At 50.2% G+C, this 24,924-nt stretch overlaps 1 protein-coding gene across 1 annotated transcript in view; it reads left to right on the top strand.

Moving 5' to 3' along the window:
• Positions 1–15,049, top strand: part of LOC135876083 (bifunctional epoxide hydrolase 2-like) — a 100,446-nt gene extending 85,397 nt beyond the window's left edge. The window contains exons 15-19 of the mRNA XM_065401243.1: positions 4,057–4,159; positions 4,578–4,647; positions 7,036–7,116; positions 7,635–7,693; positions 14,965–15,049. Coding sequence (XP_065257315.1) covers positions 4,057–4,159; positions 4,578–4,647; positions 7,036–7,116; positions 7,635–7,693; positions 14,965–15,049 — 398 coding nt within the window. The remainder of the gene's footprint in view (positions 1–4,056; positions 4,160–4,577; positions 4,648–7,035; positions 7,117–7,634; positions 7,694–14,964) is intronic.
• The last annotated feature ends 9,875 nt before the right edge of the window (positions 15,050–24,924 follow it).

Below are 24,924 nucleotides of genomic sequence, written 5' to 3'. Positions count from 1 at the left end.
TGTCCTGATGCTGGACCTGCCCCCGCCTCTGTAGCCTGCTACAGGTGACTGTCCTGTCCAAGTAACAAACCCCTTCCCCCCCTTCAGACAGAATCCCCTCCAAAAGACACTCTCGGAAACAGTACTTAACAGAAACCGATGTTTTATTACGAACCGCACATGAAAAGGGGGGGGGGGAAGGAAACTTGCACATGGGCTAGTGTGAGATGGGTAGGAAAGGACTTTTCAAACTTTGGAACGAGAGCCTTCCATTGCTGCAGCAGTGTGCAGTGGCCGACTGACAGTTTTAACGGACCTTGCCGCCCCTCCTTCTTTGTACTTTTGGTGAGGGGGGTGTGGGACTTGGTGGCGGGGGAGGGCGGTTAGAGATAGACAGCAGCAGTGCTCTGTCCTCCTGCCTCCGGTCTTGCAGAACATCCACTAGGCGCCGGAGCGTCTCCGTTTGCTCCCTCATTAGTCCAAGCAGGGTTTGAGTAGCCTGCTGGTCCTCCTGGCGCCACCTCTCCTCCCGTTCCATGACTGCTCTGTGCATTTGTGACAAGTTCTCCCTCCACTGTGTCGTCTGGGCTGCCTGCTCTCGTGAGCACTCCATAAGTTCATAAAACATGTCTTCACGAGTTTTTCTCTTCCTTCTTCTAATCTGCGCTAGCCTCTGGGAGTGTGATGCCAGGCTGGGTTGGGAGACAGTCGCAGATGTGTCTGTGGGAATGGGAAAAAGGGAGTAAATTCCTGAGACAGATAAATGAAGTTGCTAACAAAGAGCATAGTCTTTCTCTGTGAACAACACCATGCACTGCACCTTTCACATGCGCACTCAGGACAAGGTCGAATTTTCGGCCCTCGCCTTATGTGTCTGGGGTCCTGCAGTTGCGATCAGAGAAGCGTTGCAGGACACCTCTACTTCTGCTGCGGGCAAACATGGTAAGCCGTAGACTTGTGGCAGCTTAAACATGTAATAGTAGCACTGGGCTCCTTTCGCACTGAATGCAAGGCCACTCTCTGCTGGCAGCAATCAGGGAAGCATGAGCTCTGCCCCTGTCCCACCACCTCGCGGCTGTCCCCGGGAAAGATCCCTGTATGCTGCCCCTCTGCCGCCTCCACCGCGTGGCTGTAAAGCAGTCCAAATACTAACATTCCCCTCCCTAATTTAAAGCAGGGCGTCATGTGTGACATAACCCTCATGAGGATCTCGGAGACCGAGAGGGGAAGGATGCTGCGTGAATGCATGCAGAGGCCTGGGCCATATGCCGCCATGCTGTGCCGCGCACTGATCCCCGACTACCTCATGGACTCATGGCGTGGGAACGTGTGCTACCACGGGGGACCAAACAAGATTGCCCTGCCGTTGAACCTCGTGCGCATGCTGGAGCGGTACCTCCAGGAGAGCTATGCGGAGCTATCCCAGGAGGACTGTCTGTCCATTCCCGGGCACATTGACCGCCTTTTCCTTTAAGTTGAGCATAACGGACTACAGAGTGGAGGGGCCGTGTTGTGGACTAATCATGAATATCCGGACAGTACTTGATTTTCTATACATAGTTAGTAGTAAAAAGTTTACTAAGCCAAATAAATCATGAACAACAAATTACTGAAATCGTTATTATTCCTGTTTTGTTATAAATAAAAGTTTCTATGTTTAACTGAGTGACTGAAAAGCCCATTCTTAACAATATAAATATTCCACTTATGTTAAAATGAAATGTTTAGATGTTTAAAGCACTCACTGCTTGATCCTTCCCCTGATTCGGTGTCCGGGGTAAGGGCTGTGGACGGTTGGTAGGGGATCTCGGTAAGGGTGATGAAGAGCTCCTGGCTGTCGTTGAAATCAGCGGTGCAAGCGCTGTCGACTGCCTCGTCCTCCTCATCTCCTTCCTCATCTTCCCCGTCACCTAACATTTCCGAGGAGGAACCGGTCGTGGACAATATCCCATCCTCGGAGTCCACGGTCACTGGTGGGGTAGTGGTGGCGGCCGCACCTAGGATGGAATGCAGTGCCTCGTAGAAACGTGATGTGTGGGGCTGGGATCCGGAGCGTCGGTTTGCCTCTTTGGTTTTTTGGTAGCCTTGTCTCAGCTCCTTGATTTTCACGCGGCACTGCGTTGCATCCCGGCTGTATCCTCTCTCTGCCATGGCTTTAGAGATCTTCTCATAGATCTTTGCATTCCTTCTTTTGGAGCGCAGCTCTGAAAGCACGGACTCATCGCCCCAGACAGCGATGAGATCCAACACCTCCCGATCAGTCCATGCTGGGGCCCTCTTTCTATTAGATTGCACGGCCAACTCTGCTGGAGAGCTCTGCATCGTTGCTAGTGCTGCTGAGCTCTCCACGCTGTCCAAACAGAAAATGAGATTCAAACTGGCCAGACAGGAAAAGGAATTCAAATTTTCCCGGGGCTTTTCCTGTGTGGCTGGTCAGAGCATCCGAGCTCGAAGTGCTGTCCAGAGCGTCAACAGAGTGGTGCACTGTGGGATAGCTCCCGGAGCTATTACCGTCGATTTCCATCCACACCTAGCCTAATTCGATATTGCCATTTCGAATTTAGCGCTACTCCTCTCGTTTTCGAGGATTACAGAAGTCGAATTTAAAAGAGCTCTATTTCGAACTAAGTAGCTTCCTGGTGTGGACGGGTGCAGGGTTAATTCGATGTAACGGCGCTAAATTCGATATAAGCTCCTAGTGTAGACCAGGCCTTAGATGCTTATTTCAGGTACGGTTTTAGGAGATGTTTTTTCCTGCCCTAGTCCCTCTCTGTCCGAGAGAGACCACAACAAAGAGACCACAAACAAAAACTTCCCCCCACAGATTTGAAAGGCTCTTCTTCCCTTATTGGTCCTTTTGGTCAAGTGCCAACCAGGTTATTTGAGCTTCTTAACCCCGTACAGGTAAAGGAGGGATTTTATGCTCCCCTTAGCTGTATGTTTATGACACTGAGAAACACCCTTGATGCTGTCCCTTTCATTAGAAGCTGGGCAGCAGGAGGGACGCCTCGGCCAGTGGGATGGCGTGGAGCGTCTGCATGTTAACCAGAGCCCCTGAAGGCGTCGCTTTGAAACTCCTGTCTCCCTCCTTGGGTTTCTTCCCTTTCTTGCAAATCCACTTAGGCAGCGCGTTCTAATCAAATCCCCCACCGATGCACGCTGCAGAAAGGCGCTATCAATAGCAGCAGCGATAAGCATTGGTTGAGCAGCTCCAGCTGGAGGCGCGTACCCTGCAAAAACCTCCAGGAGAGCTGGAGGGGTGGCCTATGCCCAGGGCTGCAGGGTTCTACTCCGGGCACGAAGGGACGGTCCAAAGGAGAAAGATGCCCTGATAGGACTTGAAGTTGGCTTCGAAACCAGCCTAGAGCGAACCTTGGTGTGGATTTCAGTGTGAACAGCTAATCTGGGTTTAGCTGGACCAGTTTCACCGTATTGGTTTAACGTCACACTGTGAGTTCTACCAGTGCCGTGTTCTCATCTAGACACGCCCGGGCTGCATGTGACCCCGGGTACAGATACGTTCTATGAAAGCGGGGTGGTGGGTGTAGTGAGTTTGTCAGGCCTGTTAGGTGCTGCTGTTACAGACCAGGGAACCCTTTGCCAGCCGGCACCATTGGGCCTCTGTCCCACTGCCCCTGTAGCCATTGGGCTGAACATCACAAGCTCTGGTGCATAAAGTCGAGGCACCTAAATCCACATTTAAGTGCCTAAATAACCGGTGTTGCCGTCACGGGCACTGAGCACCCTCAGTGGGAGCTGCAGCTGCCAAGCGCCTCTGGAGAGGAGACCGCTCCCTATAGCTGCTTAAATGAGGAGCCTGAACTCCTGGGCCGGCATGAAACTCACACGCCATCCACCCGTCCCCACCGGGCTCCCCCGTCTCAGCCTCAATCCCATTCACAGAGCAGCACCCGGCTTTAAAACTGAGCCTGGGGAGAGAGGGTGGGTGCAGGGAGGCTGCAGAGGCCCTTTGCAAGCCCTTAGTCCTTTGTTGGAGCCACGGATTCGGGGTCATTTGCAGCTGATTATTCCCAGGACGTTGCCTATCAGATGTTCTCACCCTCTCTGTCTCGGCAGGAGGGGTTCTGGTTGGCATGCCAGAAGACCCACCTCCAAGCCAGATCCTAGCGGGAGCGGATCTCCAGTACTTCATCCAGCAGTTTAAAAAGTCTGGCTTCAGGTAAAAGCAAAGCTAAAGAACGAAGCAAGAGTCTGGTGCTGGAGGTAACGTCGGCTCTGCCTGGGATATTCCCAGAGACGTTGTTACAAGGCCTTCGGCTGTTTCATTTGCAAACAAACCACTCCCCTCCCCCCCTCCCCCCCCCGCCTGGGGCTCTTGAGACTCTCCCCACTGCTTGGAGGCAGGCGTGCGGTGCTGGTGCCCATGTGGAGCCTAAGATGAGCCACCATAGAAAGCCCAGCTAAGAGGGCGGGGGGGGGGGGTCTGCCCTGGGATCGCAAGGAAATACCAACTCAGCCAAAATCTTGGCCCCTGGTTCAGCTGCACCTCCCCAAGGAATGCAGCACCCGAGAACTTCTCGGGGATCCTAGTAACGATTTAAGCCCCTCCCCCCTTTCTCTCTCTGTCTCGCCCTTAGGAGACCATTGAACTGGTACCGGAACATGCGAGCCAACTGGCTGTGGAGCCTGTCGGCAAAAGACAGGAAGGTGAGAGCGGCTCCTGTCACTCGGCAGCTGTCTCTGGGCTCGGATCTCAGAGCAGGGGCAGGAGCTAGGTTAGCGTTCTCCGTTCTGGGCCACTCGCAGATGAGGGAACGTGCCGAGAGCAGCCCACGGTGCCTTCGTTCCCTGGAGCAGAATGAACAGTCGCTTGGAAACAGGCACTAGGCTCATCTGTTTGTCCTCCCCTAGGCTCGCGGACGCGTCGTGATCCGGCATCTGAAATGTCCGTTCTCTGCCAGAGGCAACATGTTGGCAAAGGGCAGGGTGCCCTTCGTGGTACCCCCATGTGGGAGCCTGGCCTGGGGACCCTGTGGGGCTGTGGGTTGTCCCGCAGTTGGGATTGACACACACCCACTCAGTACATCCCAGGGAGTGAACTGGCAACTGGTCCCTTCTCAGCCTCTAGTAACATTGTGCCTATTCCCCCAGGGCCTCCTTTCCATGCAAGAGAGGAAAAGTTTCCGGAGGGCGGAAGTATGGGGCTGTGGAGGGCTGAAATCCCTGTCACCCGGAGTCAACCACCCTCCGCTGGCCAGGGGCGGGGCGGGGTGATCTAATAGGTCTACCTCAGCTCTGTCTTCCGTGGTAGAACGGCACCTTTGGAAGGTTCCGGACTTAGGGCCAGTTTTGCAAGGGTATTGTGCAGCCTGCTTTAGGTACCTAAATCCCTTTAAGAGTCTGCCTGCCCACCCCAGCACGATTTGAACACGGTCCCACAACTTGCTTTCAGTGGTTGCCAAACTGCCCTGCCGCGCTACCCGGTGTTGTCCTGCCCCTTCTTGCTTTCCCTTATTCTCCACACCGGAACACGGGGTCAGCGCGGCTGTGCTCGGAAGAACAGGAATCGGCACTCATGCCGCCCTCTGCCTCCGGAGATCTCAAATGCGTTACAGAGCTGGGGAAACTGAGGCACGGAGAAGTGAGGTGGCATGACCAAGGTCACACTGCAGGCCAGTGGGCTGGACAGCAGTTCTGTGCTCTAACCACTGAACCATGCTGCCTTCGCAAGAGGGCAGCACCACGCCCCAAAGGGTATTGAGCGGTTAACCAACTGGCTGGAGCAATCAATGCGATGCTCAGACGTGCGTTGGCTCTGTGACCTCGCTTCTCTTTCAGTCTCAGCGAATATAAACGAGAACTCTTGGCGCGGTGGGTGGCCTCCAGCCTAGGGCACTTCCTCCGCTGCAGCTGAGCAGGGGGATTGATTGACTGGGCCGTGATTGATATCAGACAGTGGTCACGTTGCAGACGCTCTCTCTCGCTCCCAGGGCAGCGTGTGATGGGCATGTCCCTCTGGGGCTCTGGTCTCGCTTGCACTGTCCCTGCCCTACTCTCTTTGGGTCAGCGGCTACCCTGGGGAATTCAGAGAAGAGGGACAGAGAAGGCTCGTTAGATCCCATCTACTCCATCCATCCAGCTGTTTTCTCGGGGCTGGTTGACGCAGGAGGTCAGACTGGTTGGTCAGCCTGGGCTCAGATCTAGGAATGATCGTTTGGGGCCAGTGCAGAATTGCTCTCTACAGCCTGTTCGCTGGTGCTCTGGCTGGGACGGCCACAGTACTCGGACAGGCATAAATTGTCCTAACTGGGGCAGGTTGAAAGGGCTCCTCTCTAGTGCCCTTGTACCTCCGGATGGGCGAGCTTCCCCGAGTGATTTCCCGACCAGAAGAGCAGAAACGCCTGCCGAGGTCGCAAAACGTTGGGGCTTCAGCCTGTAGCTCTCCATCGTGGGCGGTGGGTATCGAAGGTCAGGGGAGGCTAAGCCTCCCCTAGCCCAGGCTGTGGCCCCACCCACGCTCCCCCTCTCCCCTGAAGCCAGTGAGGGCTCAGCTCCAGCTGGCGGCCCAGAGCTCGGGGCTTCGACCAGCCAGTAGCCTGGGGGTCGGGCCGGGGCTCGGTCTGGCCCAGGGGTCGGGGCGGGTGGGCCGGGGCTCCTCCATCCGCAGGGGTGGGGGCGGTTGGGGCTCTGGTAGGCGGGAGGCGGGGCCTCGGGCAGAAGGGGTGGGGCTGGGGGACTAGCCTCCCCGAAGGGGGGATCTCGCGCCGCCCATGCTCTCCATACACTGGATAAACCGGTTGAAATTCAAGTGTGGTTATCTGCCAAGGAGCAATTGCAACAAGCCCTGGGGCTCCCCGTCTGCAGGGGTGTCACATGCACTGTTGTGCGTGGCCTTTGGGCAGCGCATCATCACCTGGTGGGGTGTCTATGCAGCCTCCGCCCACCCCGCTCCCATGGATTCTACGTGAGTCTGCTCCACTCCGCACCGATGGGAACGGCTAGTGATCGCTACCCCGCTGGGCAAGGAGACTGTTTACAGAGCGGATTTGATCTGGGGGCGTCTCATTTCCTAGCCCTGTCTTTATCCCCCTGCAGATCCTGGTCCCGGCTTTGATGGTTACTGCCGGGAAGGACTTTGTTCTCCATCCTAATATGAGTAAGGGCATGGAGGAGTGGGTAAGTGATCAGCATTATCCACCCCATGGCGTCCCGGTTACCCGGTGGCCAGGGATATCCAGTGTCATTGGGCTGACGTTGGTTCCCTCGGACTCCATCCCAACTGAATGCATCCCTTGTAAGTGGCTCGTGCTTCACGTGTGAAGCAACTGTGGGGAGTTCCCAGTAGCAGAAGGGCCTCGAACCAGCCGCCTTGACTAACGAGCTACATAAATCCCACAAGCTGTGCCTGCCGAGAAGGGCGATCAAACCTCATGCTTCAGGCCACGTGCAGGGGTCAGGGCGAAATGCTCTTCTAGCCAGGTATAGCACCACACGCCTGGGCCGGGGAGTTGACCTTCCTCTCAAGCGTCAGGAATTGTCCAGCGCTGGGTTCATGGTGCCAGGCTCGATGGGGCTGATCCCATATGGCAGGTCCTAAGCAGCCTCCTTTTCTAAAAGCCTCTGTACCTTTGAGAGGCCCGGCAGCGTCTTTGGAGTGAAACAGGGTCTCACTGTTCTTGTGCATCTCTCTCCAGATTCCGCAGCTGACCCGGGGCCACATTGAAGAGTGCGGACACTGGACTCAGATGGAAAGGTACCGCATGCACCGCGGGGGCGGGTTGGCTGGCGTTTAAAGCCCTGTCGTCGTCAACCGCTGGGGGCCTGACTGTAAGCGCTGCTTGGCAGCCAGCTCTTGCTCCGGCGCCCTTGCTGCACGGAGTGAGCTTTTAGCGAATCTAAATATGCGCGGCGAGGGAGTGGGGCGCCGCGGCCGGCGTTTGCTAAAGGCTCGGCTGGGTCAGCACTGCAAGCCAAGCTGCTAAGGGCAGTGAGCTCTTGTGCCTGTCCGTGAACTGATTTGCCCACAGGGATCACCACGGATTGTCTCCCCCACAGCCCCCGCCCGATGCTGAAGCCTTGTGCAATTAGCTAAATGGCTTAAAGAACAGGAGTACTTGTGGCACCTTAGAGACTAACAAATTTATTTGAGCATAAGCTTATGCTCAAATAAATTTGTTAGTCTCTAAGGTGCCACAAGTACTCCTGTTCTTTTTGCGGATACTGACTAACACGGCTGCTACTCTGAAACCTGTCTAAATGGCTTAGTGACTTTTAACACTTCCTCTGAAGCCTCCAGTATTGGCCTGTGCTGGAGGGACCAGACCAAATGGTTCATGGCAGATCACTGCACATTTGGCTCTGATTTTCAGTGGGCCGAGCGCCCCCAGCTCCCATTGACTTCAGAGGGAGCCAGGGTGGCTCAGCACCTCCCTGAATTAGGCCAATACATATACGCATAACCCAGCCTACCTGGATGGCAGCATTACCACCCGGGGCCACGACGCAGCTCCTGATTTGTCTTCATCCCATAGCCCAGCCCAAGAATTCGGAGGGGCTACCCCAGTGGCTCTCAAACTGGTGCCCCCTTTCACACAGCAAGACTCTGAGAGCGACCCCCCCCCTTTATAAATTAAAAACACTTTTTATATATTTAGCACCATTATATATCGTCTCATGAGAACAGAGTAGAACTGCTAAGTGTGCGCGGCTCGCATACACGCCAGCTGAGAGGCCATTACCGTCAGCACCTCCAGGGCACTGGAGGGGGAAGGGAACTGTGGATGGTGAGGCAAGCGGGCCTGAGCCGGAGTCATGGGAGGTAGTTAGGAAAAGGCAAAGTTAGTCAAAATTCAACCTATATGGTCCTTATAGGGCCTCTTTTGCCAGAGTGTCTGAGCGCCCCAGTCGGGAGCATTGTGAACTGGTGGATGCTCTCCGGCCCCAGGGAGTTCAGACAGTCATTGAAGTACTAATGCTTATCAAAAGGGCTGTGTCACTATTTAATGTATCCTCGTCTACACCCAGGGTCTCTAGTTCTCTTCCCTCTATGGCAAGGCCTCAGTTTCCAGGGGAGGCAGGTCCTAGCCTGCGCCCCAAACCCAGGACATTTTCCCCAGCAGGTGCTGGTCTTTTCTTCTGCCCCTGCCCGTTTCTGGCCCTCTTTTCCCCTAGGCTCTGCTTCAGAGTGCATCCTTCCTCATCCTTCTCCCCCCCGTGCAAGGGACTGGGTCTGATTTATGTAGGCCCAGACACCCCCCACCCTGATATATACACACACACACATACACACACACACACACACACACACACACCCTTCCAGCAGTCTCTGAGAGGACTGGATAATTTGAGACAGCTGCTTTTTTTTCTTCTCTCCCTCCCTCCATGTGACACTTCACTCTGTCACAAACATGTTTATCTTCACACACCCCTGGGAGGGAGGGAGTCACTAGTATCTCCATTTTACAGATGGGGAAACCGAGGCACAGCGAGGCTAAGTGACTTGCCCAAGGTCACACACGCAGTCAGAGTTGAGCTGAACTGTAAGAAGTGCTAACCTTATCGCCACCTCTCCCTTCCCCTTCCACAAGAGCAGCGAGTTCTTTCTTCCCCTTTGCTGTCGCTGACTTCTAGCAGGACAGTGCAGGTATTTGAAAGGGCCTGGCCCAAGCAAATAGAGACCCACAATGGGGTGGGGAGGAGGGGTAAATGAAAGAAGGCTCTGCCCTTTCTTTAAATTAAACCTTCTTCATATCAGTGGAAAGGAAACAACACAGCTGAGATTCCTTTACACTTGCCCATCAGCCAGGGGGTGAAACCACCCCCCCAGGTCTCTGTAAGTCTCCGTTCTATTTCGCTCCTATAGGTCAGCCCCACAGAATGAATCCATCCTCCCAAATTACCCACATATCCCTTCTTCATGCCCCAAAACCTCCTCTGAGAGAGAGAGAGAGCACTTCATCATCTCCATAGAGGCTTCTTGGGAAATAACCCCCCACTGACTGCTCATCCATGACTCCTGGAATTAACTCACGGGTCTGCCTGAATGTCAGAGAAGCTGTAAAACAGCAGATAGACTGAAAGGCTGTTAAGTCAGCAGGAGCAATTGGATTTCTGCAAAGTGCATGTGTAATATGATAAATACTAACGGCTGATGGATGAATCTCTCTGCAGCGCTGCTTGAATCAGACTCGATTTCTGCTGGTTTACAAGATATATAAAATCTCATCAACTAAATTGCAAGGCGGAATATTCTCCTGGCTTTACAGGGTCTGAATGCCAGTGTTAAGAGTGCTGAGTGCGGTAAAGGACGGAGTCGTTACACTCCAAAGGCTGGAGAGAGATCAGTGCTGAATAATGTTACGGGTGCTAAGAGAACGTAACAGAACAGACTCGCATCTCTCTCGGCGTGCCCCGGCTGCCTGCGGAGCGGGTTTGTAATGGAAACGGCTCCTCAGCCAGAACTAGACTGTAGCATTTTGTATTAAACCGCGTAATCATTTGTATGTGAGGTTAGAGGGCCTGATCCAAAGCCGAATGGAGCGCCTCCCATTGACAGGCCCAGAGAGCACTGGTGGTGCAGGGGAAGGATGTTAAGCAGAGATCACCTTGAAAAGAACCAGCAGAGGGTTTGTAAGTTGCCTGCATGGCTGTTGGAACGGCTTGAAGAGCTTCTTCCGTTTCCCTTTCCCTCTCCCTCCCGGCGGTTTGAATTATTGTGCCAGGGGATCTAAACGCTCCCTAAATTTTGGGAGAGTTTGGATCCCATCTGATTTTCCCAGCTGGTCTCACTGGGCCTGATTTGTCTTCTCAGCCCTGTTTGGTGTAAAGCTGGGGTAACTCCATTCAAGTCAAGGCAGTTCCACTGGGATACAGGAGAGAATTGGGCCCATAAGTATTATGTGATGGTGCATCGTTAAAGAGTTACAGCATCACCCAGCATTTTTCTCTTTCAAAAACTAATTAGTCTCTGCTCCCAACACCCCGGGTGATAGACATTATCATCTTCATTCCACAGAGAAGGCAGCGGAAGCAAAGAGATTAATTGGCTTGCGTCGAGCCCCACACGGGTCACTGGCAGAGGTCTAGTCATGTTAGAACTCAAGGTTTCCTGGCTCCTTCTCCTATGCTCAGACCAATGGATTTCAGTTCTATATGCTCTCCTGCACCCATGTGGAGTATCACACCTCGGTGTGCTTGTATAGTTCACCAAAGCCCAAGCACTGCACTGGAACGTGATTTTTTTTCAAGTGTTCAGGTTGATTGCAAAACCAGGTTTCCTCAGATAAGACAAAGTTTGAGTTCTTCGTTCAGGATGACACACCGATCCTGATGAACTTCTGAAACAAAGCTGGGTTTGAGTCATTCACTGGCCAACCAGCATCTGCTCCATCTCCTTGGGTGAAAACTCGCTTCTTCCTCAGTGGTCGAATAACTCAGAATGGATGTTTTCAAAACTTAAATGGTTCCATGGCTGTTTAATGTGACTACATCTGATTTATTTTGTCTCTTTCTCTCATGTTCCTCATGTTGCACACTCACCACCTGTTTGCAGTTTAGTGGCTTCTGCCGGTCTCAACTTCAGGGTCCCAACATGTAATTCTTGGGAAATCCCTTGAAAACTGCCTTGTGTATGAACCAGACTTCACATAAACTACGCTCACTGGCACCATCTGAGGATTTGGCTCTAAAAGCTGAATTAAATAGAGAACTCCAGGATGTCGGCTGCGTGCAAAATACAATCTTCAAGGGATTTCCCAAGGGTTCCAGACATTGTGACAGGTTGAGGCTACGAAAGCACAAATTGTTGGTGAGCTTGCAACAGGAGCTTGCAAAACCAGCAATCTGTACTCTTAGTATTCCCTATGTTGGTTTTTAACTGCATGAAAGGGCAATGCTGACCTTGCTAGATCCTAGTAGAGTAGATCAAAACATCACCTTAAAAATAACATTTATTTCTTGCTCGTTGCTCTTTTTGTGGGCTTTGTTCTCACCCAATGCCAGTCAGATCTGTTGGGCTATAGAATAATTGACCAACGGAAACTTAAAACTCTACCAGACGAGGCACTGGAGAAGATCGGAGAAGGACCAGTTCTGCATTGATCAATGGTCAACATGACTTAGGAAAAGCTTTAGGTGCAGGAACTGGGGAGCTCAGGTGTTAGTGATAGACCCCAGTGTAAGGACCTGGATGTATAGAAAGATCTGGTGTCTATTCCCAGTTCCTCGGGTGTGATTTGGGGCAAGTCTGTTAATGTCCATGTGCCACAGTTGCTTCATTGGTCGAATGAAGATCAGCATTGATGCTTAACTTGGGAGTGTCTGTAGAACACTTGGAGATCCTCAGCTGGAAGGTGCTAGACAAGTGACTGTTAATAACAGGTCTTTTCCATTTTTAATGTCTCTGAGAAACCCTAACGCCGTTCAGTCCAAAAGCATTTGTTGCGAGGAACATTGACTCTTTGCTGAGCTAGCAGCTCTCACCATTTTTACTAGAAAGAGCTTTTTTTTAAATGCAATTAGAAACGTGATTTAAAGGCCAAGGTTCCATGCCGACATGTCTCTAACCGTATTAAATGCAACCTCTGTTCACCACTCCGTCACTGGCCCCACCAGCCATCCTCAAGCCAACATGCATGAACTAGTTACAACACATGTCAAAAAGCACTTGTATGAGAGAGCTATTGTGTGATTGGCTAACGTAGAAGACAAGTGATCCTCTGAGCCAATCAACACGCAGCCTTTTGATCATGGTCCAGTGAGTAACTCTAACATACCAGCATCCATCAGACAAAGGGATGACATTATCCAGCACTGTCACCCTCTAAGCCTGGAGTCAGCAGAAGGGATGTCTGTCAACATCAGTGTCTGTCACTGGAAATAAATATTTGGGGTTCACTCCATCTGGAGGCGATGCCCTGTCACTTTCCCAGTGACCTTGTCTCTTGGATGGTTCTTTTACTGACTGCTGTCAAGATGTGCCCGGGATGTGGAAGATCATTCATGTCCCGGGGGGGAAAAAAGGGCTGCTCGTTGAATTGTGGATGTAGCAGATACACCTGACCCTCGCTAGAATGAACGTCCGTATAGCACGACTTCGCATATAACGCGGTCACGGCCATGGATCTCAAATTTAATTACTTTAATTGCAATTCATTTTAATGCGGTCCCCGCTATAACGCGGTCTCCGCGTTAACGCAGTACCGCGCATGGATCCCAAATCCTGCGTTCTAGCGAGGGTCCGGTGTTATTAGACACCTTCTTTCTCTTGTTCTTAATCCTGCTACTGAACTTGGCACCTTTCTCCCAAAGACTTCTGTGTGCTTTACAACACTAGCTCGTCAACCCTCACTTGCACCTTCTTTGCCATCCCCTGTTGATTACGCCCCCCCGGGGTGGGGTGGGCTGCTGTAGCTGCTTAGCAGCGCTGCTATACCAGGCAGCATTGTAGGGTGGGAAATGAAGAATCCCGTATCCAAGGGGAATTTCAGGGAGGCAGAAGGGAATCACCCACACTGGAACGTGTTGCTTTCCTCTGATGTTGGCCACGGCTGGACAAGGTGGGCTGATTTGATCTGTCTCGGGTGTTTCCGCAGCACCTCTCACCATGGTATCTGGGCACCAACCCATTCATGCAAATCTTCTGCTTCTCTTTGCGTGAATCCTGGGTGTCCCCAAATGGGGGTGTTCAGAACCTAGGAGCTAAAGGAGCCTTCAACACCCAGTCCAGCAGTAACTCAGGAGGATGTTAAACAGCAGCCCCTAATATTAGACATTTTAAATTAGCAGCTCCAGATAACTTGCGTCCAGGAGTTTTAGAAGAGCTGGCCAAGGAGCGCTCTGGTGTCACAACGGGGATATGGGTGGCCTACCTAGCGGGTAGAACCAGGAGTCAGGGCTAGTGGTCGGAGCAGAAGTAGGGCCTAATAGTTTGAACAGGAGTCAGGGGTCAAGCCAAGGGGTCAGAGCTGGCGTCGGAAACCGAAAGTCAAGCTGAAGATTGGAACCAGAGTCAGGGATCAGGAGTCTAGCTGGAGATCGTAGCTGGCGGCGGGGATCAGGAATGAAGCCAAGGTTTAGAGCCAGGTCCAATGCAGGGAATAAGAGAGGACTATGTTGTAGCAGAAGACTGGGTACCACCAACTTGCACGGGCAGCTTCCTGGAACTCCCTCCATGCTTAAATGGTGCACCTGGACCAATCAGAAGTCAGTCAGAGGTGCTACCAATCAGGTCATCTGTGGGTGGCACTTCCTGTGGGCCTTAGTCTCCCAGGGTTTATAGTGCATTGATTGCAGCTCTGTCATGTGGGGGCATAGCTGCTTTGGTTACCCAGAGCCCGGCAGATCTGGGTACTAGCCCGAGTCCCTCCAGTCTGGGCCATTAGTGTTGATTTTTTTAACAAGTTGTCATAACTCCCCGGGTATTTAAAAAGGGTGAACGGGATGACCCAGGGAGTCTCAGACTTGTCAGCCTGACATCGATCCTGGGCAAAACAGTGGAGTGACTGATACAGGACTCTAATAACAAAGAAGTAAAGGAGGGTAATAATTAATGCCAGTAAACATGGATTTGTGGAGAATAGATTTTGTCCAACTCATTTTTTGACGAGATTACAAGTTTGGTTGATACACGTGGGAATGTTGATGTAATTGACTTCATAGGGCATGGAACTTGGGACAATGTTTTGATTGAAAAATTAGAACAATAAAACAATTAACATTCTATTTAGTCAAAAAGGCATTTTGGGGTCAAATTCTCAGCTTCTTCTAATTGACAGCCTGCATTTTCCCCATGTTAATGCCACCTCGTTACCACCAGTTAATAATAAAATGTATCATTTTCTTCTAAACTTTTCATGGGAAATAACATTTCCCAACAGCAAAGCAGCACAGGCTGTGGAGCAGTCTCCCGAGGAAATGGATGGAAGCCTAATTCCTTGGGACGGGAAAGCTGGGCCGGAGAAAGCCCAGTAAGGAGCAGTCCGACCTTAATGGAGTGTGTTGTTGTTTTGTTTTGTTTTGTTTCAGGCCAGCTGCTCTGAATAAGATCCTCATCAAGTGGCTGGAGGATGTTCACGACAATTCTTTGCTGCAGAAGATTTCAAAACTCTGAGTTTGCCCTTGGAAGATTTCAGCCTCCAACTTCCTGCTTGCTGCTTGTGTGTCGGTGTGGGCCCTGCCAGTATCACACTCCTGATAAGCTGGGTTTTGCCTCTGGGTTTTGGTTTTCAAGCTAGCCAGTGGGAAAGGTGGGGTAGCCAGGGCTCAGCTAGCCACATCAAGCCGGATGCAAGCGTCTCAGCGAGGGATTGTAGCATCACGCTCTGATTTGGGGCAGTTCTCCTGCATGTGTTGTGATGCAAGACTAGGGTGACCAGATGTCCCGATTTTATAGGGACAGTCCCGATTTTTGGGTCTTTTTCTTATATAGGCGCCTATTACCCCGCACCTCTTGTCCTGACTTTTCACACTTGCTGTCTGGTCACCCTATGCAAGACACCGACGTTTCCTAGCAAATGAGGAGGCCAAATCGAAGTCTCAGAGCTGCAGGGAGCAGTAAACCGAGCGTCGTCGTCTACTTAGCAAATAATGTAAACTGCAGAAAAATAGAATGGAGGGGAAATTCCCTGGCTAGGAAGCGGCTGAACATTTCAAGCTAGGATACAGAGTTTAGAGGGGACGGGTGACTTCCCAAGTGCCTCCTGCATCTACAGCTGATTCAGTTATTAATGATACTGAGCCACTAATCTGAAATCCTGTAAATATTTTGTAGGGTTAGGCTTCCACCTCTGGCATTCAAACTCGCCGCTCTGGGTTTGGTTTGGCTCGGCCCCCAAACCAGAAAGGCCTGTTTTCTAGTTCAGACAGGGCCAATAGCTTTGCGATAAGAGATGAGTGGAGGAGTTTTTGTCCCATGAAATCAGCTAGCGCCCCCTGATGTCCACTGTTCAGATTGGAGACCAGTGATGTCAGTTCTGACCTGGCCTCGTGCCCAAATCTTGAACCCTGGCCAGCAGCTAGTCAAGCCCTAAGCACTACCTTGCTTGTGACCAGTGTTTATTTTCATTGCGATTGAGGCTTTTGTTGTCAGTTTAAGCTGTACATTGAGGGTTTAATACGGGGTTTGCTGGATACTAATAGCTCTTTTATGCTGCTTTGAAAACTTGCTTCTGCTTTTGTTATTTCAAGCATCTTTTGTAAACCAGCAACCGAAATAAATCCCAGAATTGATCTCATGGCATCCAGTGTTCTTCCAGGTGGCGCCTGGTTATGTTCATGCTGGTGGAGATTCTTTGTAAGGCGTGTTTGCGATACATTGTCGCCCCTGAGTGTTTTTGGAAGTGGGGTTAACAGTGGAACCAGATGGATAACCCCACAGATCCTGAGACATCCTTTTTAGAAGGGAGTCTAGCTGCAAGCCAAAAATGGGGTGGGGTGTTCTCTTGAGGTGAGTAAGTGTTGTGCTCTGAAAAGGAGGGACTAATAACACAAAGCTTTCAACTAGAATCTAGATCTCAGCTCTCCTTCCCAGAACATAAGAGCGGCCATATTGGTCAGACCAATGGTCCATCTAGCCCAGTATCCTGTCTGCCGACAGTGGCCAATGCCAGGTGCCCCAGAGGGAATGAACAGAACAGGGAATCATCAAGTGATCCATCCCCTGTTGCCCATTCACAGCTTCTGGCAAACAGAGGCTAGGGACACCCTCCCTGGCCATCCTGGCTAATAGACCATTGATGGACCCATCCTCCATGAACTTATCTAGTTCCTTTTTGAACCCTGTTATGGTCTTGGCCTTCACAACATCCTCTAGCAAGGAGTTCCACAGGCTGACTGTGAGCTGTGTGAAGAAATTCGTCCATTTGTTTGTTTCCATCTGCAGCCTGCCCCATGAACACCCCGACACCTCTGGTCACCTGCTCCACACTCACCGCTGTGCTTCCGCACCTGAGTCCTGACTGTAGCCCCCTGCTATTCCTGTACGTGTCTGCGCCGCACAGTCGCAGCGGGTGTGTCTACACTGCAGCTGCCAGTGAGCCGTCCAGCCTGGCTGGCAGACTTGCACTAGCGTGTTAAAGATAGCAGTGGGGACAGGTTAGCCAGCCGAGCTCAGCCCAACGGGGCTGGGTGGGGTGGGCTTGGACTTGGGGCAGGGGCTAGCCCAAGCCTCTGCCAGAGCCGCTACATCCACTCTGCCATATCTTAGCATGCTAGCTCGAGCAAAGCTAATGCAGGTCTGTCTCGCCGCTCTAGCAGGCACATGACTAACTGCAGTGTAGACGTACCCAGAGACCTCCATCTTCAGTAGGATAGAAGAGCAAAACAAATTCACTGTCCACCTCTGCAGTAGCTCTCCGTCAGCATTACTGATCACCAGCTCTGTCCCCTATTGACTGGTACATTCCACCAGGTAGAGACATTTCTCTCTTTTCTGCCCAGGCTCCTAAGTGCTCTCGGCGTCTCTGTCGTGTGAATGCCTGCGCCGGTATTAACTGTGCTGTGTTTTGCAGCATGTGCAAACTTCATTACTGTGCTTTTCACTTCCACTTGCAGCTCGTTAGCGAAGGCAAACCCAGCAATCATTTAGCCTGCAGTCCGCTAGCCTCGGTGCAATGGGATATTAAGGAGGCGAAAGGACAGCGTTTTCATGGTAAGCTGGAGATAAGTGACCCGGTATGTAAAGAGTCAGCGGCGCAGAGCCGTGGGGCTGCGTTTGCTGATGGCCTCTCCTCAAGGGGAAGTAATTTTTTCCATTCCATGGTGCCAACTCCTAAAGGGTCCCTGGAGTTTGATCTTAGTTCTTTCTCTCTTCCCTTCCCTTCCCCCTCCCTTTTCTCTTCCAACCCACTTGCTGTTGAATGCCACATGCTCAATAACTGACTGCAAAACTGCTCCACACACACTTTCTACTCTCTCCATCACCGGAGTATTTAGGCGCGTTCCAGCAAACATTGTGATTGACAGCCGGCGGGCGGTGGTCTCTCTGGTCCAGCTAGAGACCTCAGTAGTAGTAGTCTGGGGGTGAAAACTGTCAGATTGGGTCGCTTCAGGATGGCTTTAGATGTCGAGGCTCAAATCCTCAAAGATATTTAGGCTCCTAATTTCCATTGATTTCACTGCAAGTTCGGAACCTAAATACACTGGAGGTGATAGGCCCCAAGTGCCTGCCCAAAGAAAGTCAGACGAGATACAGCATAATAACGGCCATACTGGGTCAGACCAAAGGTCCATCCAGCCCCGTATCCTGTCCACCGACAGTGGCCAATGCCAGGTGCCCCAGAGGGAGTGAACCTAACAGGTAATGATCAAGTGATCTCTCTCCTGCCATCCGTCTCCACCCTCTGACAAACAGAGGCGAGGGACACCAGTGTCAAGCGGGGGCGAGACAGAGAGCGGCTCCTTTCCGACGTTCCTGTGCCACGACAAAGCCCTGCGATGTGCCGCCCCAAATGGAGACGGCCAACACCATGACTGTGCCACATTGTAGGTACTAGTCAGCGAAGGGCACCTGGGATTTGAATAAGGGGATTTTCCCTGCTGAGCTGACACTTCCAGGCTGCCCCGAATGGCAGCGGCCCGCTCAGCTTTCATTCAAACCACCTGTTGGAGCTGGAAGACGTGGAAATTGCTCCTCGCTGCCATGTCACTGGCGAGGTAGATGGGTAACACCCTGCCTGCCATCCGAGAGGCCAGCGCCGCTCTCCCCAAGGGGAGAATAGCTTTGGAGATGAGCTCCCTTTCCATGGCTTCTGCTGTGGCTGCCACGCAGTGCCAGATGCAGCCCTGTGGGTTTGTACAATGGGCTCGCCCAGCCACAGCGACTGGATAAAAAGCCACCAGCCCATTTCGGAGAAGCCACCGGATGTTACTGAGTTTCAGGCATTTCTAACCTGGTTTGGATCTGGGGCAGACGTATGAAAGCCAAGAGCTTTATACTGCACCTTTGGAACTACACGGACAAGAGACAGGTGTGGCGTCGCTGCCCCAAGGAGAAAACATGCGCCTGTCTCCCAAGGTCCCAGGACTCCCCCAGCCCAATGACTATGGCCTTGAGTTGAATCCTCAAAGGAGCAGGCGCTGGGGACGCATCTTTCCTGGGCACTCGACAGCAACTCCCGTGCTGCAGCATCCGAACTCTTAAGCGCAGACAAGGAGTCAGAGCTAGACAGATGAACGCTGCTCATACGTCCCCCCCCGAGTCATTTATCCCTAATGCAGATGTCAATAGCTACCTCTGGAGATGCTTGTCTGATGGATTAGCCTGGCCCAGTTACCAGGGAAAGAGCTGTCAGGGCTCCATTTATAAGGTGAGTCCAATGCAAGCTGCAGTCTGTGCTGGAGAAATGCAGCATCCAAGGCTGGTGTTTAATAAGCTTTCGACGTCCCCTCGAACCAGCCATGGGGTTCATGCTAGGGACACAGCTGGGCTCAAGGTTCCACAGCAAGGCTGTGCGGAGCAAGGAAGCCTTTCCTTTCACATACACCAGTGTTCCTCTGCACGATGCTGATCCTCCCTCTCTTCTGGAGGAGCCCCAGACAGAGGCAGGTGTAATACAGAGCTGATTCCTGCCAGCTGGCTGCCGCTTGGGAGGAAGATCAATAAATGAAGCTTAGGAAAATGACAAGAGTCCATCCAGGAGGAAGATCCCATCCTTGTCTGGGGTGGAGAGTAGAAAATGTTTGGCAAGGAGTTCCCAGTCTGATTTAGCCACAACCCACCCCTCCCCCTCCCAATACCACAGTTGAGGAAGAAGGCCATACTGGTTAAAACACTGACCTGTTTAGAAGGGAAGGGAAGGCTATAAACAATTTTAAAATTATATGTAGCACATGGAAGAAAGGGGAAGTTGATGATAAAAATTAATATCAATCAGAAGCTAGGAATTGTAGAAAGTTGATAAGGGAAGCAAAGGGACATAAGGAAAAATCTATGGCCTGCAGAGTTAAGGACAAGAAGAAGGAGTTTAAGTATATTAAGAACAAAAACAACCTTAACAATGGTATTGGTCCATTACTAGATGGCAATGATAGAATTTTCAGTAATAATACAAAAAAAGCAGATGATATATTCATATCATATGATGATGATCCCACTCTTCCTATTCCACTATTGCCTCAGATGGATGTTAAACCACAAATACTAAAGTTAGAAATTTTAAATTAGCAGGTCCAGATAATGTGCATTCAAGAGTTTTAAAAGAGCTGGTTCAGGAACTCATTGAAAACCAGCTTTTGGGGAGTCCCTAAAATAACCTACTTACTGCCCCCTTAATCTCTTTTTCCTAAGGTATGGGTCACCAGGGTTGTTAAGGAAATACTTGAAGGACACAGATAAGGCCTTCCAATAAGTGATTGACACAGGCAATATTCTTTTCCAAAGCAAGAAACCTTTTTATTGATCTGAATAATAATCCCTAATACACTAATGATCTAAAACCATAAATCAGACCCAAATCCCGTACTGACGTTATAAAAGCACAAACCCTTAAATGCAAGTCAAAGAGCATTCACACCGCAATATCCTACAGTTGAAACGATTCCAAGTGCTGCGATCTGTTACAGACGGCCCGTCTGTAAGCGATCACTGGCAGTCGTTCTTAAAGTTATAGTTTAAATTTGAAACGTGTAAATTGCAATGAAACGTCACACACAGCTCCAGCATGCACATGCTAACACTGCGCTGCACTATCCTATGCTGTGTTCCACCTGTAATTATAAGGGACACGCTTACTCCCTGCCTAGAGTGGTTGTGTCCCACACAGCCACCCAGGGCTCAGTTGGCTAGTACAAGACGAGCTGCGGGGTGTGAGATTAGCTCCTTGCTGGAGCTGGCCGAGCGGGCATGGTGTGCCTGGCTGGCTGACGGAGCTACAGGACTCTGGACAGAGCAGGGCTGGCAGAGACCCCAGGGGTGGGGGAATGCAAAGGAGCTCCAGGCTGGCTGCTGGGACTCAACCAGGACAAGGCCAGAGGGTGAAGAATGTGCTGGGGCCATGGGGAAGTGGCCCAGGGAATTGTAGCAGTGACACAGTTTATTTAAAGGGCTGTGGCACGGCTGCTAGCTGTAGGGTCTCTGGGTTAGGACCTGGAGCAGAGGGTGTCCCCACACCCCCGCCAATGGGAAAGTAGCCTGGACTTTGATACATCCGAGAAGGGGAACTGAACTCTTAGTGGCCACAGCTCTTCAGGCTCTAAAGCGGTGAAGGGTTTCTGGGGAGGGAGCTGTTGGTGAGATGAGTCACTTTGCTGTCCCTGTCTTTGATAACCACCAGCTAAGGAAAAACCTGTGCCGAGTTCAGCCGGAGGGTTGTTCTCCTAAGGAGAGGGGCTCCCAGGGAACTCCTAGGCAAGGAACTCAGGGAGGGATCTCCCAGATAGCTGCAGGAGGCCTGGCTGGGAGAAGGGTTGCAGTTATCAGGAAAGTCTTGGCTCCAGGGAAGGGAATTGAGGTTGAGTGTGGCTGTGGGTAAAGGCCCTGGGTGTCAGACTGATACACTCAGATGGAGTTTGCCTCCCAGATAAGCAGTCTGGGTGAACATCTTGCTTGTCTTTCTTTTTCATTAAACAGAGTCTCAGACAGGGGATGCTGTTTGATACCTAAAAACCTTGGTGAAGTTTACTAATTCCCCAATTGGGGAAGTTAAGGTAGCACCTGGATGCAAGGGGGCATGCGGAGATGTCATGCACCTTTTACAGTATTCAAATCCCCTGCTCCATGGGATGTGCACCTTAAAAATGAAATAAATTAATATATCCCATCTCCTAGAACTGGAAGGGACCTTGAAAGGTCATTGAGTCCAGCCCCCTGCCTTCACTAGCAGGACCATGTACTAATTTTGCCCCAGATCCCTAAGTGGCCCCCTCAAGGACTGAACTCACAATCCTGGGTTTAGCAAGCCAATGCTCAAGCCACTGAGCTATCCCTCCCCCCACCTTAAAGAAATTAGATGGCACTGACATGTCTGAGAAATACCGGCAACCGGGGAAATCTGAAAAGATTGGAGAACAATGAATCTAGTACCAGCCTTCCACTAAGTAAATAAGAACAATCCTTGCAATTGTGGCTCTATAAATCTACCTCCTCCCCCATTACCCACGGTTTGCAGAACCCACAGCCGTGGTAACTTAAAACTGTTTTACTCCAGCCGGTGTCCAGAATAAATCAGTGGGAACACAGCACTTCTGGCTGATGACAGATTGATGAAAGTAAGCGTGCTCTTATCTAAAACTACTAATTATTAGATGTAAGCACACACAGACATAAGCAATAGGTTTAGAATATCCCAAATAATTATCTAATATTGGAGCTGGTATTGAGTAATTAGCTGCAGGTCAGCGATGGCTGGTCACATCCCTGCCGGGGAGTATGATGCAGGAAAAGACTCTCAGGCGAGCTTCAGAGAACTGCTCCAAAGTGCACTCTATTATCTAGTCTTTTTATAACTCACTTTTACAAAGCACACAGCTCACAGTGACCCCTGCTGGGTCATCACTTCTCCTAACTTCAATAAACTACTATCAACAAACATTCCTAACAGTCTTAGACATCATAAACTTCTGTATCAAAGACACCCCAAACTCCAGGTCTCTATCCACTTATCTTCTGTCAGTCTCCAATTGTTGACTCTTCTCCCCTCCTCCCATTAGCAGAGCCTGCCAGTCTGCAGCTAGTATTTGACCTTGTTGTCCTGCTTGTTCAAAGGACCCTTAACAAGTGGTGTTCTATTTTATTAATTCACGGTGACTGAATGCACCCAGTATGATTGCAATTAGCTTGCTGCAATTCTAGGGTAATACACCCTCCATTCTGGGGAAACACCCCCCCTAAAAGATGTAGTTAATATGAAGAGGAAAAATTGCTGAACAGCTCTGGGATAATAGAAACCCAGAAGCAATAAACTGCACAGGATTTATAAAGAATAAATCGTACTAGACAAACCTGATTGCTTTTTTGATAGGATTATAAAATAAGTGGCTGGAAAGGCATGCAGATGCTGTAATGAATTTTGAATTTATTAAAGCATTTGATACTGCATCGCGTGAAATCTTCCTTGAAAAACTATTTCAAATTGGCTTGGGAAGGGACGTGGTCACGCCAACTGAAAGCTGTCGTCAAGAGCATAAAAATAAACAGCAACGGTTTGAGTTGCGGGGTGGGGTCTAGTGAATTGCTAGAGGGATCAGTGTTAGCCAGGGTCCTATGTAACATTAATGACCTGGAAAAGGGTTAATGAAATGCACAGCTGATACTGCTGTAAACTGGGAAGGGTTGCAGATAACCCGGAAGACAAGGGGATAGTGAAGTGGACTCGGATAGCTAAGAAACGTGGGCAGCAAAGAAATGAAATGAGATTCAGTTTGGAGGGAAATAATCTAAAACACAATTACCCAAAGGGAGCATGAAAACTGGAAGGCAGGAATGGTACAGGCAACCGTACTGTACCATGGGCAGCAAGTAGACACGTAGTGTGATGTGGAAGCTTGAATATTGCCTTCATTATCCCATAAGAACATAAGAACATAAGAAAGGCCGTACTGGGTCAGACCAAAGGTCCATCTAGCCCAGTATCTGTCTACCGACAGTGGCCAATGCCAGGTGCCCCAGAGGGAGTGAACCTAACAGGCAATGATCAAGTGATCTCTCTCCTGCCATCCATCTCCATCCTCTGACGAACAGAGGCTAGGGACACCATTCTTACCCATCCTGGCTAATAGCCATTTATGGACTTAGCCACCATGAATTTATCCAGTCCCCTTTTAAACATTGTTATAGTCCTAGCCTTCACAACCTCCTCAGGTAAGGAGTTCCACAAGTTGACTGTGCGCTGCGTGAAGAAGAACTTCCTTTTATTTGTTTTAAACCTGCTGCCTATTAATTTCTTTTGGTGACCCCTAGTTCTTGTATTATGGGAATAAGTAAATAACTTTTCCTTATCCACTTTCTCAACATCACTCATGATTTTATATACCTCTATCATGTCCCCCCTTAGTCTTCTCTTTTCCAAACTGAAGAGTCCTAGCCTCTTTAATCTTTCCTCATATGGGACCCTCTCTAAACCCTTAATCATTTTAGTTGCTCTTTTCTGAACCTTTTCTAGTGCTAGAATATCTTTTTTGAGGTGAGGAGACCACATCTGTACACAGTATTCGAGATGTGGGCGAACCATGGATTTATATAAGGGCAATAATATATTCTCAGTCTTATTCTCTATCCCCTTTTTAATGATTCCTAACATCCTGTTTGCTTTTTTGACCGCCTCTGCACACTGCGTGGACATCTTTAGAGAACTATCCACGATGACGCCAAGATCTTTTTCCTGACTCGTTGTAGCTAAATTAGCCCCCATCATGTTGTATGTATAGTTGGGGTTATTTTTTCCAATGTGCATTACTTTACATTTATCCACATTAAATTTCATTTGCCATTTTGTTGCCCAATCACTTAGTTTTGTGAGATCTTTTTGAAGTTCTTCACAATCTGCTTTGGTCTTAACTATCTTGAGTAGTTTAGTATCATCTGCAAACTTTGCCACCTCACTGTTTACCCCTTTCTCCAGATCATTTATGAATAAATTGAATAGGATAGGTCCTAGGACTGACCCTTGGGGAACACCACTAGTTACCCCTCTCCATTCTGAGAATTTACCATTAATTCCTACCCTTTGTTCCCTGTCCTTTAACCAGTTCTCAATCCATGAAAGGACCTTCCCTTTTATCCCATGACAGCTTAATTTACGTAAGAGCCTTTGGTGAGGGACCTTGTCAAAGGCTTTCTGGAAATCTAAGTACACTATGTCCACCATCCCCCTTGTCCACATGTTTGTTGACCCCTTCAAAGAACTCTAATAGATTAGTAAGACACGATTTCCCTTTACAGAAACCATGTTGACTATTGCTCAAGAGTTTATGTTTTTCTATGTGTCTGACAATTTTGTTCTTTACTATTGTTTCAACTAATTTGCCCGGTACCGACGTTAGACTTACCAG

The sequence above is a fragment of the Emys orbicularis genome, chromosome 3 (genome assembly GCF_028017835.1).
Source record: "Emys orbicularis isolate rEmyOrb1 chromosome 3, rEmyOrb1.hap1, whole genome shotgun sequence".
In the NCBI taxonomy this organism is placed as follows: domain Eukaryota; kingdom Metazoa; phylum Chordata; order Testudines; family Emydidae; genus Emys; species Emys orbicularis.
The sequence above is the reverse complement of the archived record's forward strand: the minus strand, read 5'-3'. Positions and strand labels throughout refer to the sequence as shown.